The 18,290-nt window shown below is 37.9% G+C and overlaps 1 protein-coding gene across 1 annotated transcript; it reads left to right on the top strand.

Moving 5' to 3' along the window:
* Positions 1-8,537: 8,537 nt before the first annotated feature.
* On the top strand, positions 8,538-14,906 carry LOC145053849 (uncharacterized). The gene is made up of 9 exons (XM_079001961.1): positions 8,538-9,826; positions 10,545-10,699; positions 10,787-10,991; positions 11,184-11,509; positions 11,923-12,145; positions 12,998-13,158; positions 13,246-13,450; positions 13,677-13,945; positions 14,367-14,906. Exons 1-9 carry the CDS (start codon positions 8,797-8,799, stop codon positions 14,682-14,684), a joined length of 2,892 nt encoding a protein of 963 aa, XP_078858087.1. The 5' UTR covers positions 8,538-8,796; the 3' UTR covers positions 14,685-14,906.
* Positions 14,907-18,290: the final 3,384 nt, after the last annotated feature.

Raw genomic sequence — 18,290 nt, 5'->3', positions numbered from 1 at the left:
CTTGTAAATATAGTTAATCAAATTACTAATTCAATTTAACCTCTTGTTGATGGTCATCAAACAAAGCTCACACATTAACTTACTTATTCTCAAGTTAATCCTAGTTTCACATTCGTTATTCCTAGACTTATAATCTCGATGGTCATCAAAATCATAAGAGACAAGCAATCAAGCAGGTGTTCACACAACTCAATTCACTTAACAATTAACAGCAAATAATCATCATTAATACATAAGGATCTTTTAACAAGCTTGGCAAGATAAATTAAACACAAACAAACAATTTAATATAGGAATTAGTCTAATAATCAAAGTTTTATTCAATCATAAACGCAAAGTAAAAGGTTTTTACACCTAAATCAGAAACTAAATACAGAATAGTAACACAATGGAATGCTAAACATGGTCACGTTAACAACCCATATGATTACCGACATGTATCCGCTCTCCAATCCTTCCGGTCTCCGCTCCCGTTAGCTTAACGGCCTTCCGGCCGCCTCCTAGACCCTCAAAACGGCAACTATGAAGTTTTCTTGTTGCATAAGTCGAAGTGGAATATCATAGATTATGAAACTGGTGGAATGATATGGGGTATTTATAGTTGATGGAGATGGAATTATATGGAATATTAGAGTTGGATTGGAATAAGGAAACTAATGTGGCTTAGGGATTAAGCAAATAAAGACAAGGAAAGTGGTGCTTGTGGAATAAGTAACTTGGAGGGAATTTCTGTCCAGCTTTTATGCTTCATCTTCAAGGCCAATTTTGGATAAGATAAGTGTCGAATTAGCCAAAAGTCCCTCTCACGTAAGTCGTAGGAAATTTCGTCTAGTTTTCAGAACATTTTGAATCTCATCAATTAGACTTGTGAGTAACCAGATATACCCAAAACACTGAAGAGGGGTCAATCTGCCAATAATATCCTTTTTGCATCTTTTCAGCTCCATTTCTTTCTTTTGCATTCCATCTCCCATTTTAACTGTCATTAAATATTTCAAAGCATATTAAGTATATTTTAGTTCTAAATAATAATAATAAAGGCTAAAATATTAAGATATGTTTCAAATAAATATATATAAAAACACACATATCAGTACACCCAACGTACCTCGGTTCTTATCCATCCGAGTCCGAAGTGCGAGACAGCTGGATCCACCTGGCAGCCTTATTCGAAGACTACGCCCAGCGTAGCCAAGGATTACGCTCAACGTAATCCGAGGCCTCGCAGGCTATAAAAGGGGGCCGAGAGTTCCGAGTTTTTCACGCCATTCTCCTTCTCTCTCTAAACTACTTTCTCTCTCTAATGGTTTTAACCCCCTAAACCCTAGGGAACCTCCCTAGCACCCGAAGGAAGCCCCGAGGCTCCCGGAGTCCCGAGAAAAAGGGTCTTTCGGTTCGGAAACACTACTCCGAGCAAAGCCCGATTTTCTTTAAAACCCGTTGTTTTGACGAAGTAAATTGTTTCAAGAGTAATGAAGCGTTGTCTAAGTTCGGAATCACCACCATAACAGGTGAGTGCATGGTCCCTTTCATCTTACACGTAGATATAAAGTATTTTACATAAACTACGTGCTATGTGTGCATATTATCTGTATACTTGCTATCTATGCTGGATGAACGGTTTTATACAAGTTTTATATGATTTAAACTGTATATGTATTTATATCTACATAATATGTTGGGTAAAACATGGGTAGATGAAATATGAGTTGGATGATGAGTTGAAAGGTGATATAGACCATGAGGTAAGGGTGAGAGGTGGACGATGTGAGAAGCCTTGTTCCTAAATGTTGGCCCCGTCATCAAGCAGAGTATGGATGACAACCACAGACTATTCTAGACAGTCCAGCGGAACACTAGCAGGCTCGCAACCTGTAGGTGTTGTGAACGATGTGTTCACCGGTGTACTTTAAGAACCCATTGGCATGTATTGCGAGTGGACTCTCGAAAATGATACTGTCAATAAACAAAATAACCTTAGCAAATGTGCCTGAAGGACAATACCGGCAGCTGCGCCTCATAGAGAATGTCTCAATTCTGGCAGCTGCGCCTAAGTGATAGAACAAGCAGCTGTGTTTGACAGTTGTGTCATTGAAAACAGTGGACTTCGTACCTATTCCTTATGATAATCCTTAGGAATGAATGAATGATAAATAGCTGATTCTTAGGGTAGATCCTTAAGAGTAAAGAAGATAATGGGGATGGGTAATTAGGTTAATTGTTTGATGATTAAACATAATAATTACATTATTGTAGGTTGAAAACCCAATGTACTCACCAGGTTTCCCAACCTGACCCACTCAGTTTATTTATATCACAGGTGTTGATATGAAGTCACATTACACTGAGAGATTAAGGAGATATAAATCACTAGTGATAATGAATGTAAACTCTATTTATGCTTATGTTTCTGTATTGATGATGACATCCCAAATGTTTTAAAATGAATAAAAATACTTTTCTTCGGAAATGCTTTGATAATGTATTTATCATGTTTTATTGGGAACAAATTACGCAACATTTTTATTAAAAGAGGTATTCTGATTTTTATAAAGCATAAACCAAATCGGTCTTTTTTTTGGCCGTGAAAATGGGGATGCCACGGTTGGTATTAGAGCATTAGTTTAAGCGAACTAGGAATATGGATTTATTTCTAGACTTAAACTTAGAATGCTAAGCGATGATTGTGAGGTGTGATCACTAGATTATTTTAGAAATTGTGCCTAAAATGCTTTTATGTGCTAAATGCTTGTGCCTGATATGTTGTTATTTGTTTGGATCTATGGTCTATTGCCGACCGGATCTGGAAACCTTATGTGTTTAGGATTCTAAGCGTTTAACCACGATATTAGAACTAGCATATAAACGTTTCAGAGTGATAAGGATGGTTTAAATGTCAATCCTAAATAAAGATCTAGATTCACCTTATTCGGTGCATAGATCAAGATGGCAAGGACCCGTAGTGGAAACGTGAATGCAAATGGGAACCAAGATCAACCCCCAGTGATACAGCAAATACCAGTCGTAGTAGAAGTTGCACTTGAGCCAATCACCATGGCTGGAGTACAAGCCATGATGCGGGCTATGTTAGCTGAACAAAGGGAAGAAATGAGGCAGATGTTGCATGAAAATAGGGACGAACCTACAATGCCAGTTGAACAGCCTGAACTGGACGATGGGCGGTCAGAAGGAGGGAACTACAGTGGGACCGTTGGTCAAGCCAACCCACCAATAGTTCGACAAAACAACCAGGATGACGGAGTCGAGAGGAATGGATGCAAGTACAAGGATTTTTTGACTTGCAAGCCATCGACTTTCACTGGAAAGGAAGATCCGATCAGGGTCATGGATTGGATCTCAAAGATGGAGTTAGCTTTCATGACGTGTGGTTGCAGAGGAAAACTACAAACCATGTTTGCGGTACGCCAGTTCAGAGGAGGCGCGGTTCATTGGTGGAACACTCTGGGGAAGACTCTAAGCCCCAATGAGCCCCTGCAACTGACGTGGGCATAGTTTTTGGTGTAGTTCTAACGTAAGTACTACTCAACCTAAAATCTGCTCGAGCTAGAAAACCAATTCCTTAACTTGAAGAAAGGAAGCATGTTTATTGATGAATACACCAACAACTTCATAGAGAAGATGGAGTTCGCTTTGCGTCTTGTTCCGGATGAGCTGACGAAAATCGACAAGTATACAAAAGGACTTCCATGGGATTACGCGGTGCCAGTGCGTCAGGCACCTACTCTGGAAGCAGCTATCTGGGCTGCCAAATCTGTGGAGGATATGATTAAGGGAAGAGCTGCCAACAAGGTTGAGGTTGGCGAAAAGAGGAAATTCGAAGGATCGGCAAGGCCCGATGAGAAGAGAAATTCCAATATAAGGAAGTTTAGAGGAGGAGGAAGTGAAGAAAGATGGTGCGAAAAGTGCAAAAAGAAACACACTGGAAAATACGGTGAGGAGGTGACTTGTTTCAAGTGTGGGAAGCATGGGCATTATGTCAACGAGTGTACATTCAACAAAAGGGTGTGTTACGGATGTAACGAGGAAGGGCACTTTAAGCAAGACTGCCCAACGAGAGAGGGGGCTATAAAGCCAAATGTGCCGCCAAAGCCAAAAGCGATACATTTCAAATGATCCTTGACGAAGCAGATGACAATGCAAGGATTCAGGAGTGAAGGCTTGACATCCAAAGATCGAGTTATGAAGTATTCGTGTAGATAGTACCACGTGGTGTATCCTATTAGAGGCATAGTATAGGTTGAACCTGAACACCTATGTCATCGTTTCAAAGAATAATATAAAACCTTCATTTTGTTATCTGGTGTGTTAAGTTCTTATGTGATTTTATTGTATGGTGAATTGGAAAACTACGTGACAATAATTGGGACGAGTATGAGTAGGTGTGAATGGTAGTAGAAGCCTATACTACCGGAAGCACAGGACTCACGCTTGGATCAGGGAAAGTCACAAGGTTACCGAGAAACTGGTAATTGATTTCGTTTTATTCAAGTATGTCGTTACCATTGTTTCAGTAATGACTAAGAAGATAATTGTTATTTCGACCCTAGTGGTCATATCAAATTGAGTCCGACTACGATGAGTATGTTACGTGGTTCAGGGAACCAAGTTCGATGTAGCGTCTGACTTAAACAAGAAGATTGAAATGAAAGCTAACCAAGGCGATCAGTAGAAGTATCATGATGATTGTTAGAGAAGCTTGTAGCTAGAGATGTAAGTTTTAAGATGTGATTATATCATATTAGAACATGAAGGAGGATATAGTCTATTATGGAATTTGACTCTAAGAGCCCTGAGTCTAAGCATTGCAACATACGATGATAAGTCATTAGAATATGGCACATCGTTCCATTGTAGTAATAAAAGAACTTATCTTAAGTTTATTAAGAAGAAGAAGGAGTCTCCACTAAGGATCGAGATTGTGACTTGTAGGTCATAATTTGGAGTCTAACCTGAGATAGAGAGCAGGTGCAAGATCGAGTACTGCTTGCAGTCAATAAGTTTAAGAGATAGATTCGAAGGAATATCGAAGTTATAATTATTACATATGATGAAGAGATAATGTACGGAGTCATACAAGCCTTGTTTCGTTGATGATTCCGGGACGTAATCATCCTCAGGGGGAGATAATTGTGACGCCCGCAGATCCAGGCTAGTCAATTTAGAGACAATGAGCATCAAAATTAAAGTGTGAGATAAGCATGATATCTTTACATAAAGTTTTAGTGGTCAAAACAAGGATTCCGGGGATATAAAGAGCACCGAAATCCGAGTTATAACGAACAAGTTATGACCCGTCGAAGTTTCACAACGGAACCGGCGCGACACCGGGAAGCGTAAATAGTGAATTTACGATAAAGTGACTTTTAGCCTTAGAAATCTAAACAAAAGTCGTAGAATATGTTAAACCAAGAGCATCCATAAAAGGAACGCCCAAATCTGACTTCGTATGATGAAGTTATGATTTTTCGAAGTTTCGGCTTAGCAATGTACAACTCGAAATTTGAATATAAGATCTAGTGGTTTTTAGCCGACATAACCTAAACGAGAATCGAAGATCTCATTAATAGTAGCATAACGATAAAAAGATAGACGAAAACGGAAGTCGGATGAAGGAGTTATGAATTTTTAACGGACCAATCCTGTCCCGACCTGTTAATAATATAACTTTTAAAATAAATTCAAAATTAGCCGAAGGAGTCTAAACGAAAGTTGTAGAGTATGTTCCCGCCTTCGCGTGAATATAAAGAACGTCAAAAACGGAGCTCGTACGCGAAAGTTACGAATTTTTAAAGATTTCACTCAAAATTGCGAAGTCTGATGAGAAGTCGATGACGTGGCAGCGCCACAGCCGTCCATCACTGATCAGCCTCGCTTCGGATTTGCACGATGTCGCTTCTCCCTACGCGTGTCCGAGGCCGGGTACGCCTAGCGTACCTCGGTTCTTATCCATCCGAGTCCAAAGTGCGAGACAGCTGGATCCACCTGACAGCCTTATTCGAAGACTACGCCCATTGTAGCCAAGGATTATGCCCAACATAATCTGAGGCCTCACAGGCTATAAAAGGGGGCAGAGAGTTCCGAGTTTTTTCACACCATTCTCCTTCTCTCTCTAAACTACTTTCTCTCTCTAAGGGTTTTAACCCCCCTAAACCCTAGGGAACCTCCCTAACACCTGAAGGAAGCCCCGAGGCTCCCGGAGTCCCAAGAAAAAGGGTCTTTCGGTTTGGAAACGCTGCTCCGAGCAAAGCCCGGTTTTCTTTAAAACCCGCTGTTTTGACGAAGGAAATTGTTTCAAGAGTAACGAAGCATTGTCTAAGTTCGGAATTACCACCGTAACAGGTGAGTGCATGGTCCCTTTCATCTTACACATAGATATGAAGTATTTTATATAAACTACGTGCTATGTGTGCATATTATCTGTATACTTGCTATTTATGCCGGATGAACAATTTTATACAAGTTTTATATGATTTAAACTGTATATGTATTTATATCTACATAATATGTTAGGTAAAACATGGGTAGATGAAATATGAGTTGGATGATGAGTTGAGAGGTGATATACACCATGAGGTAAGGGTGAGTAGTGGACAATGTGACAAGCCTTGTTCCCAAATGTTGGCCCCGTCATCTAGCAGAGTATGGATGACAACCACAGACTATTCTAGACAGTCCAATGAAACACTAGCAGGCTCGCAACCTGTAGGTGTTGTGAACGATGTGTTCACCGGTGTACTTTAAGAACCCATTGGCATGTATTGCGAGTGGACTCTCGAAAATGATACTGTCAATAAACGAAATAACCTTAGCAGCTGTGCCCGAAGGACAATACCAGCAGCTGCGCCTCATAGAGAATGTCTCAATTCTGGCAGCTGCGCCTAAGTGATAGAACTAGCAGCCGTGCTTAACAGCTGTGTCATTGAAAACAATGGACTTCGTACCTATTCCTTAGGATAATCCTTAGGAATGAATGAATGAGAAATAGCTGATTTTTGGGGTAGATCCTTAAGAGTAAAGAAGATAATGGGGATGGGTAATTGGGTTAATTGTTTGATGATTAAACATAATAATTATATTATTGTGGGCTGAAAACCCTATGTACTCACCAGGTTTCCCAACCTGACCCACTCAGTTTATTTATATCACAGGTGTTGATATGAAGTCACATTACACTGAGAGATTAAGGAGATATAAATCACTAGTGATAATGAATGTAAGTTCTGTTAATGCTTATGTTTCTGTATTGACGATGACATCCCAAATATTTTAAAATGAATAAAAATATTTTTCTTCGGAAATGCTTTGATAAAGTATTTATCATGTTTTACTGGGAACAAATTCCGCAACATTTTTATTAAAAGAGGTACTCTGATTTTTATAAAGCATAAACAAAATCGATCTTTTTTTTTGCCGTGAAAATGGGGATGTTACAACTATCTTCAATAATATGTATATAACTATAGACGGATTTGATTAGTTTGTAACTTGGACTTCGAAGCAACCAATGTAGTAAACCCATAAAATTGATATCATTGGTTCAATCTATACCATAGCATGTGTAGTTTGGAGCAATGTACAACGGTGATCACTCGATTCGCTCGTTCTCCACTACAAATATGTATTCTAAAATACAAATCATAGGAATGCCTTTCCAATAATAGAAATCTAAATGTGCTTTGGATATGAATATGCAACAATAGAAATGCCTAACTTTTCCCTCTGGAATAGTATTCGGGAACGTCCGTACATTCTAGATTTGATTCCAGAATACACTTTTCTAATCTCACATACCACCGAGAACTTTGGGGCATGTTTTACTATCCAGGAATGTTGCATTCGAGACAAGTGAGCTATTTCTCAAATTTTAGAAAAAAATTGCTATTTTTATAGGTTATAGTTAAACCTGACAATGGAACGGGTTTTAACCCTGATCCGCTCCAAACCCATGCAAAATTAATGGGCTTGGATCATATTTTATGATTCGTTTACCCGTTAATGACCCGTATCCGTTAACATTTTTATTAAAAGGGTCGGGTATGGATCACTATCGATCTGATCCGTTTATGACCCACCCCGTCTAAAATTTTGAAATATAAAATTAATTATTTATAAGTTATAATACATTTATCAATCTTCACGTAGAGAAGTCGAGGAGTTAGACTGTTAGACGTTCAGCTTCGACTTCCCAGTTCAGTTCCTAATCCAAATGGCCGAGTTTGGATAATCATTTGAAAATTGCTTAACGGGTTTGGATCAATGTTGATCCGCTCCAAACCCGCTTCATTGTAAGGCCTAGTTATACCGTTATAGTTTAGTCAATTTCCAATAGATTTATTTAATTCAATTATTTGTGGAAACATATTGTACTTAAAAAAGAATATACCATGGAAGACCTGCAAAGCAATCCACAGGAAAAATGTCAACCCTTTCATCTGTGGGCGGCAATTAACAACCTAAGAAGTCTTCTGGAGTACCCAAAAGATGATGGTCAACTTTTAATTGTCGAATTAAAAATAGTTGCTCGATGTAGGAATGATAGAGCACATCATTGAAAATTCCTATGACGCACAATCCTGTGGTACAAGAGCGAAATTAATTCTTAGTTTGCGTAGTAATTTGGGGAGAGCAATATCGATATGCATGTTTGACTAGGAATAAGAATACTTTCTCGCCATGTCCGTAACCCATATCTCTAATTACTTCGATCATACGTTTGAGAATATTACCTTCTCATTAAAGTCCTAGTTCATATCTACCATCTTCTTTCCTACCGATATGGATGCTGAATCTTCCTCGTCCTTAGAGTTGCCACATCTGTGCCGTCAATTTACGATTTCTGAGATTCACTCAGCAACCCAAAACTTTGATAAGTCATTAGAAATCGGGCGAGGGGGGTTCGGCATAGTTTACAAAGGAACCATCACTAATGGGGTAACTCGTTTGGTTGCCGCCGTTAAGCGTCTGGATTCAAAGTCGAATCAAGGAGCAGCAGAGTTCTGGAATGAAGTTCAAATGCTTTCTAAGTTAAGGCACTGTCACTTGGTGTCTTTGATTGGTTACTGCAATGATGGGCAAGAGATGATCCTTGTTTACGAATATATGCCCCATGGAACCCTTGAAGATCATCTTCACAGATTCCAGAGTCCTTTACCTTGGGTCAGACGACTCAAAATATGTATAGGAGCGGCTCGCGGACTAGATTACCTTCACAATGGTACGGGTATTAAGCATGGAGTTATACATCGCGATGTGAAAAGCTCAAATATATTGTTAGATGACAGCTGGGCTGCTAAGATTTCAGATTTTGGGTTGTCCAAACTAGGTCCCATAAATCAACCCTCCACTTATGTCAACACTTTTGTCAAAGGCACTTTTGGATACCTGGATCCAGTATACTTTGCAACTGGTAGGCTGACGAGAAAGTCTGATGTGTATGCGTTTGGGGTAGTATTATTTGAAGTCCTGAGTGGAAAACAAGCAGTGGACAAAAGTCTTGATGAGGAGCATTGGGGTTTAGTAAATTGGGCTCAAGAATCTGTCAAAGAAGGAAGGCTAAAGCAAATCGTTGATTGGTATATAAGGGAGAGAATCTTGCCTAAATGTTTGAAGGAGTTTGCAAAGCTTGCAGATCGGTGTTTACATAGCAATCCAAAGCAACGACCTACAATGGCCGAGGTTGTGGTCTGTCTTGAGTCTGTATTAACCTTACAGGAAAAAGCCAATCACACATTGCAGCCTTCAGCTTTGAGAATATTTGGTAATAAGGTGCCAAAGCTTCTGTCTTGGTCCAATGGGGAAAAATCTGGTATTATGTTCTCTTTCGGTTTATTTGTTTTTTCTCATGCATAAGCACACAAACTGATTTACATGTGGATATATGTTTCCATGTATACATGCACTGGAAGAACATATGTAATGCAATTTGTGTTGATAAGTAGGCAACCATTGAGAAGTATAATGATGATAATTTGAATTGGCACATCATAACTTTGTATTTGAACAAAAAGATCTTTCCTTCTGTAGAGATCATCGATACATTATGATTTACATATCTGACCTCAAATTGTTATCGAAAATCTACTAGAATTGAGCTAGCTGATATTGTCACCAACCAAAATAGCATTCCCTAGATTTATCCTTGAAATGTTTTGATACTTATTTTGGTATTTTTGCCTTGTAAACATTTTTGCCAAACTTAAGTGCTTTAATGATCCAGAACAAAAAGGGTAAATATACCTTAGGTTTTCCCAGGTTGATAAAACCCTTATTTCTTTCATCCATTTCCACATGTCACATCCCTCATCATTAGTGTCATAAGTGAAGTTAGATAATACTTTATTTAGATACAACTTTATTTTTGTATTCACTTTGGGGATGCTGCATTTTATTGCATTAGATATGTGTTATGCCCTATTTGTGTACAAAACTTAGAACATATACTTGTTCTATTGAATATTATATTCTATGATATCATACAATACTCGTACGTATCTTATTTGTTTCTAACAGATATCTATTTGTAGTTGGGAGTAAAACATCTTTGGAGTTATACTTTGATTCTATTGGAGGTGAAAACAGAATATTACGTAGGTTTGAGTTTGGAACTATCAATTCTGCAACTGAGAACTTCTCTGAGAATAATAAAAGTTCACAATGGGGGGATGGTTCCATGTACAGGGTATGCATAGTCATGTATCTTATCTATTTACATCATTTTCAAGTTTCCAAGGACTGCTTAAAGCTCTAACTTAGTTTCTCTTTTCAGGGAAGTCTACAAAATGGACAGGGGGTATCAATTGCCAGACATAATTCTGAATCTGGATCCCAAGAGTATAAAAATGAAGCGGCGTTGCTGGTAAAACTTGAGCATGAGAATTTGCTCAAGCTTCTTGGATATTGCATTGAAGAAACACAAGTATTCCTTGTCCATGAGTTTGCACTATGTAAAAGTCTAGATCACTTCCTATTTGGTATGAATTCTATTTTTGAAAAGTGCATCTCATGCTTTTCTCACAGCCTGGTTCAATTAAGGGTCTGTGATGGTGTTTATGCCAAATAATCATCACTGTTAACATTATTTTACTAAAACTTCATATTGAAAATGATATTTTTCAATATTAGAATAAAACTTGACAAACCTATGCTCCATGATATGTCTGTAGATCGTGGATGTACTCTTTTGGACTGGAATAAGCGAGAAAAAATAATATTGGCTGTTGCTAGGGTACTTGTATACCTTCACCAGCATGATGTCGTACACAACAATGTCAAACCGAGAAACATTCTTTTAGATGAAAGTTTCCACCCTAAACTGTCAGATTTTGGGCTTGCAAGATTTTTGCCTATAAAGGAGGTTGATTGTGTCCAAGTGGATGCAATACATCAGACTAATCAGCTGTCAACTAAGGATGATGTGTATGGATTTGGTGTATTGATTTTGGAAATCATGATCGGGTATAATAAAGACTTTTTTGAAGGACTACAAACTGTAAGTATGATTATCAATAAGGGATCAGATTCTATGATGCTAAGATTGTGCTTCTACTATATCATTTCACTTCTATATTTGACACACCATAACCAAAAGCAAAAGTGATTACTGATCTTGTAACTTGTGATTCAATGTGATTACTGATCTTTGACAAAAAGGTTTAAATCATGGAAAAGCATTTTGGTTATTCTTTGTTCTTTACGTTTTGTTGGCTCAATTATGGTGTGAGAGAGAACTGTCATATGATAGTGTTACTTTTTTAGGAAGAAATTTAAACGGGCTACATGTAATGAATGAAGTATAAAGTACATCAATCAAAATGAATGCCAAACTTATATTGAAAATGCAAGACAAAATTCTTTTTGGTGCAATGGTGGGAGTATAACTATTGACATGTGAAATTGTTGTAGGCTTGGAGGGATTGGTGGTCAGGAAAAGATGGAAATATAATTGATCCTAGAATTCAAGCAAATTCAATCATTACAACAAGATGCATCCTCATTGGGCTGCTGTGTATTTCAAGTGATGCAGCTGACAGACCAACAATGGAGGAAGTTGTTGCCATGCTGACCAATAAGAATCTCCCTATACCAAAACCATTTATGCCAACATGGGTTACACAAAATGGGAGAGGTGCTGATAAAAACTTTAATGGCCTTTTGACAATTTAAGTTCACTCACAAGTTAAACAAAGCTAGTAGATAGAAACAACCACACAGTTTATAAAATAGTGTGTAGAGAAGGAATCAAGCAAAACGAATATAATATATGCATGGTTGGGCTCTCCTTTTTGAGAGTTTAATCCACTTGGATGAATTTACACCGTCTAGCCGGGTAACACACCGACTGTGATTTCAAAATTTATAATTCTTTCGTCTCATCCAGATTTGATCAATGAAATCAGCCCAACAGTTTATATTTTATAAAAAATAAGCATTTGTTGTTAAATAAAGTGGGAACACTTGAGCAACTCTTTTTGAAATTTCTTTTTTCAAAGTTCATAATATTTGATACAGAAGAAACCTTTAAAATGATTTTTTATTTGGAGAATATAAAGTTTTTCCTTTAGTTTTTATAAAATCTTACATTTTTAAAAAAAAAAGTGAAGTGCCTAGCTAAACAAAATTAATTTCCAATCAAAAATTCTTTCAACAAAAAATCATAACTTTAGATAAACGGGACACCTCTAAGAAATCTTTTGCTTTTGACACATACAAATTTAACCTCTTAGTTTTTATAAAAACTTGATTTATGTAAAAATAGCATGAGGCGCCATAAGAAACTTATAATTTGTGACTCTATCTAGATACAACTTTCGTTTGGTATGAACTTTAGGGATGTTTCATTTTGAAGCATTAGATATGCTTTTTTGCGTTACTTTCACATTCATATATATGATACAAAACTCAGAACATAGACTTGTTCTATTGAATATATTACACAATAAATCTATCTTATTTGTTTCTAACAGATTTTTATTTTTAGTTGGGATTACAAGATATTTGGAGGTATACTTTGATAGTATTGGAGGTGAAAACAGAATATTACGCAGGTTTGAGTTCAGAATCATCAATGTTGCAACTGAGAACTTCTCTGAGAATAATAAAATTTCACGTTGGGGTTATCATGGTTTCACCGTGTACAAGGTATACGTAGTCATGTATCTTATCTAATTACATTATTTTTAGGTTTCCAAAGGCTGCTAAAAGCTACAGCTTAGTTTCTCTTTTTAGGGAACACTACAAAATGGACAAGAAGTATCAATTGCCAGACATAATCCTAAATTTGGTTCGCAATATTATACAAATGAAGTGGCATTGTTGCTAAAACTTGAGCATGAGAATTTGCTCAAGTTGCTTGGATATTCCACTGAAGGACTAGAAGTATTCCTTGTCTATGAGTCTGCAGTGTGTGGAAGTCTAGATCACATGCTATTTGGTATGAATTTTATTTTTTGAAACCTACAACGCATGCTTATGTCAGAGGGCAAATTGCACCCTCTTGCGAACTTGTGAACGAGTTTAAGAGCAAGCAATCAGTACCGTTGACCTTACTTTATCTAAACTTCATATTTAAATGATAGATTTTAAGATTTAGATTAAACCTGACACGTTTCAAGAAAAGATTAAACCTGACAAACATGTGCTCCATGATGTTTTTGTAGATCGTGGATGTACTCTTTTGGACTGGAATAAGCGAAAAAAAGTAATACTTGCTGTTGCTAGGGTACTTGTTTACCTTCACCAGCATGATGTCATACATGGTAATGTCAAACCTGCAAATATTCTTTTAGATGGAAGTTTTGACCCCAAACTGTCGGATTTTTGGCATGATAATCGGCTGTCAACTAAGGATGATGTGTACGGATTTGGTGTGTTGATTTTGGAAATCATGACTGGGTATAATAGACACTATTTCACAGCACAACGAACTGTAAGTATGGTCAGATTCGTCTATGATATTAGAATGGTGCTTCTATAATATCATCCACACCCTATATATTCTACAAAAAATCATATAGTGGTTGTTTAAGATCGACCCAAGCATATAATTTGACATAGATTTTCCTACAAGTTTATTACCAACCATTTTCCTCTGGTAACTTTTTTTTTCAATGTGATTACTGATTTCTGACAGAAGGTTTAAATCATGGAAAAGCATTTTGGTTATTTATTTATAATTTTTATTATTATTATTTTTTTATATGTCTTGTGGATCTCAATTATTTGGCGTAAGAGAGAAATGCTATATGATTGTATTATCTTGATAAGGAAAAATATGAACGGGCTACATGTAATGCATGACTAACTTCTTTTTGGTGCAATGGTTGGAGTATAACTTTAGACATGTGCAGTTGTTGCGGGTTTGGAGAGATTGGTGGTTAGGAAAAGATCGAAATATGATTGATCGTAGAATTCATGCCGGTTTAAGAATCACAGCAAGATTCATCCTCATTGGGCTGCTGTGTATCTCAAATGATGTAGCTGACAGACCAACAATGGAGGAAGTTGTTGCCATGCTGACCAACAAGACTCTCCCTATACCAAAACTACCTATGCCAACATGGATTGTAGATAATGTTTCAGATGTTGCAGATGATACAGATGATACAACAGATGCCTTAGAAATATTACCATCCAGTGACTATGATTCCGAGGCAGTTGTCAGTTGAAGACTTTATGCCTGAGCTATGACCTTGATAGTGTCTTGCAGGTATTCGTATATAACACTCAATTCCCTTTATTAAAACAGTGCTGGAAGTTTCCTTCAAGCCCATCAATAGGTTCTCAGGACCAAATGTATTATAAGTCTGATATATTCTTTGTAGGTTTAAAGAATCCCTATTTTATCTGTGATAATATCTTGGCTTATATAATGTTGAAATTCCTTATAATCAAGTTGTTCTTTATTTTCTATTTGTTTTTTGTTATATGATATGCTTTTTCACAAACAAGGTGCATTTCTTAAAGCACAAAACAAGTGTAAAAACCAACCGAAACATAGAGTGAGACACTTGATAAGCCCCGACCCTATTTGGTTTACCAAATGAAGACATGCACCGTGCTACCAGACCCCAATCCAAGCACCTAATCAACCTGACTCTTGAAAGCATGGGGTTTGTTTGAATATTGTTAGAATGTAAATATTGCATATATTAGTTTTAAGTCTAGTTAGCCCATGGGCCCGTAGTGTTTCTTTTGTATAGGGATCATGCCTCTATATAGTCTTGTACCGCCTCCTTGTAAAAGATATACAATCAATAAAGTATTTTCACCATCAATCTATTCTTGTTAACATGGTATCTAAACGAGGTTTAGGGGTGGAGGGTTTTTTGTGTTAAGTACTGGTCGGCAAATTAATGTTCACGGTTACTATTCACGCTACTGTTCATGGGTACTATGTAGAATACGATGTAAATCAGATCTGTTTCATTAAACAGCCAAATGGGCTTAAATAGGTACAAGAAGTAACAAAACTATCGCAAAGAAAGGGACGATAATAACCAATAATTACACAGGATAAACATTCAAGAAATATAATATTCTATACTCCCCCTCAAGATGGAGCATGTAAGTTGACAATGTCTATCTTGTCAAGTAAGAACCTGAGCTGACTAGTACTAAGTCCCTTCGTCAATAAGTCAGCAACCTGCATCTTACTGTCAATACGCATCGGAAGAATCTCCTTAGAAACAACTCTTTCACGGACAAAGAAACAGTCCATCTCCACATGTTTTGTTCGCTCGTGAAAAACAGGATTATTAGCTATATGTCTAGCTGCTTGGTTGTCACAGAAAAGTGTTGTTGGCGTGTCAATGTGAACTTGCAAATCTTTAAGGAGCCATCGGACCCATGAGATTTCACTTACAGTAGAAGCCATGGCTCGATATTCTGCTTCAGCAGAGGATCGAGAAACGACAGTTTGTTTCTTAGTCTTCCATGAGACTAGAGCACCACCGAGCATTAATAAGTAACCGGTTCGAGACCGCCTTGTGTACGGACACCCAAGCCAATCTGAATCACAGAAGGCAGTCAAGACCGGGTCGCCATCTTTAGGAAGTAAAACCCCTTGACCTGTTGTTCCTTTCAGATACCGCAAGACGCGATTCGCAGCATCCATATGACTTTGTCTCGGATCAGCAACAAACTGACTCAATGCATTGACAGCATATGTGACATCAGGTCTAGTAGCCTGTAGGTAAAGCATGCGGCCTATGAGACGTCGATACTGACTTGCATCAACTTTTGGTTCATTTGCTCCTTGGTTAAGTTTTAAGTTTTGCTCAATAGGAAAAGTGCTAGGTTTGCATCCTAGCATTCCGCTATCTGTAAGAATGTCAATGACATATTTCCTTTGACTCAGAACCAAACCATCTTGAGTGTGTGCAACTTCTATACCAAGAAAGTATTTCAACTTTCCTAGGTCTTTGATGCTAAAGGCTTCATTTAGTTGTCTCTTTGTTTGTTGAATCAGCTCGAAATTGTTGCCGACTATAATAATGTCATCCACATAGACAAGAATAGCCATGTAGTTCTCATTCTTATTTTGCAGAAACAATGAGTGATCTGCCTTTGATTGTTGAAAATTCAATGTTAGAAGGAACTTGGTAAGTTTATGATACCAGTTTCTTGAGGCTTGCTTTAGGCCGTAAAGAGATTTTCGTAGGCGGCAAACACGCGTCTCATTTTCTCTTGAAAAGCCTTGTGGAATTTTCATGTACACTTCCTCCTCCAATTCGCCATGCAAAAAGGCATTGTTCACGTCGAGTTGATGAACAATCCAGTTTTTCTTTGCTGCGACTGCCAGAAGGGTTCGAACTGTTACCAGCTTTGCTACTGGTGCAAAAGTATCATGATAATCGACTCCCTCCATTTGTGTGAAGCCTTTAGCAACTAATCGGGCCTTGTATCGCTCCACTTCTCCGTTAGGTTTATATTTGATCTTGTAAACCCACTTCGAGTCAATAGCTCGCTTTCCTGGAGGTAAGTTAGTTAAGAACCAAGTACCATTCTGTTCAAGGGCTTGTACCTCATTTTTCATTGCTTCCTGCCATCGTGGGTCCTGTGAAGCTTGCTTAAAAGTTTTTGGCTCATCATTTGAAATAATGGCTGACAGGTAAGCTTCATGTGAATTAGAAAAACCTTTATAAGAAATACAATTAGAGATTGGGCGTACCGTAGAGGATCCCTGATCTGGAGCCGGTTGATGGTGTACGACGGAAGGGGGAAGCTTCACCAAATAATCCTTAAATTTCTGTGGTTGAGTTTTCACTCGAGTACTCCTGATTCGAACATCATCTTCTATATCATGACCACGTTGATCCAAAGTATCGTTGGACCCTAGTTGAGTTTCTGTCCCAGCCTCATCTGCATGGTCCATCATTTCAACTGGACCGGTATCGTCCTCATGGTTGGATTGGGTTGTGTTTCTTGCTTGATTGTCATGGTCCTGTTTAGAGGAAATAACCTCAAGTTTGTCTTCAGATTCAACTTTATTTTCTGGCTGTGTGGGCTCATGTAAGGACTGGTGCATATTCAGACTATCATATCCATACTTCACCGGTTGCTCATCATCGTCACATGTTTGGGCATTGATTCCCTTTAAAGGAAAAACATTTTCATTAAACAAAACATCTCTACTAATCACAATTCTTTTGTCTCTGACATCATACACCTTGTAGCCTTTGACACCTTGAGGGTAACCCAAAAATATTCTAGGTTTGCCCTTCTCTTCAAGCTTGTCACCTTTTGTGTTCATGTTCTTGTAATACACCAAACAACCAAAAACCCTCATGTGGTCATATTGTGGTTTTTGATTCCAGATAAGCTCATAGGGTGTTTTGTTTTTAATGACCTTCGATGGAAGGCGATTTATTATATATGCAGCGGTAAGAATACACTCACCCCAAAACCTTTTAGGTATGTTAGCCTCAAAACGGATTGCACGGGCCGTCTCAAGGAGGTGCCGATGTTTTCTTTCCACGACTCCGTTTTGTTGTGGAGTGTGGGGGCAAGTTGTCTCAAGGAGAATTCCTTCTTGGCTGTAGAATCGATGCATGGAGTTGGAAGTGAATTCTCCACCATTATCACATCTAATCTTCTTGATGGATTTTCCAAATTGGACCTTTACCATCTTGTGAAAATCCATGAGGCATCTACTTGCATCATTTTTATGTTTAATTAGAAACACCCACACAGCTCTACTAAAATCATCAACTATTGTAAGAAAGTAATTTGCTTTTGTATATGAGGGTATTCGATACCCACCCCAAATGTCA

Source organism: Lactuca serriola, chromosome 5 (genome assembly GCF_051521515.1).
Source record: "Lactuca serriola cultivar US96UC23 chromosome 5, Lser_US96UC23_V15, whole genome shotgun sequence".
Lineage (NCBI taxonomy): Eukaryota > Viridiplantae > Streptophyta > Magnoliopsida > Asterales > Asteraceae > Lactuca > Lactuca serriola.
Note: the sequence above shows the minus strand (reverse complement) of the source record. Positions and strands in the feature narration are given on the sequence as shown.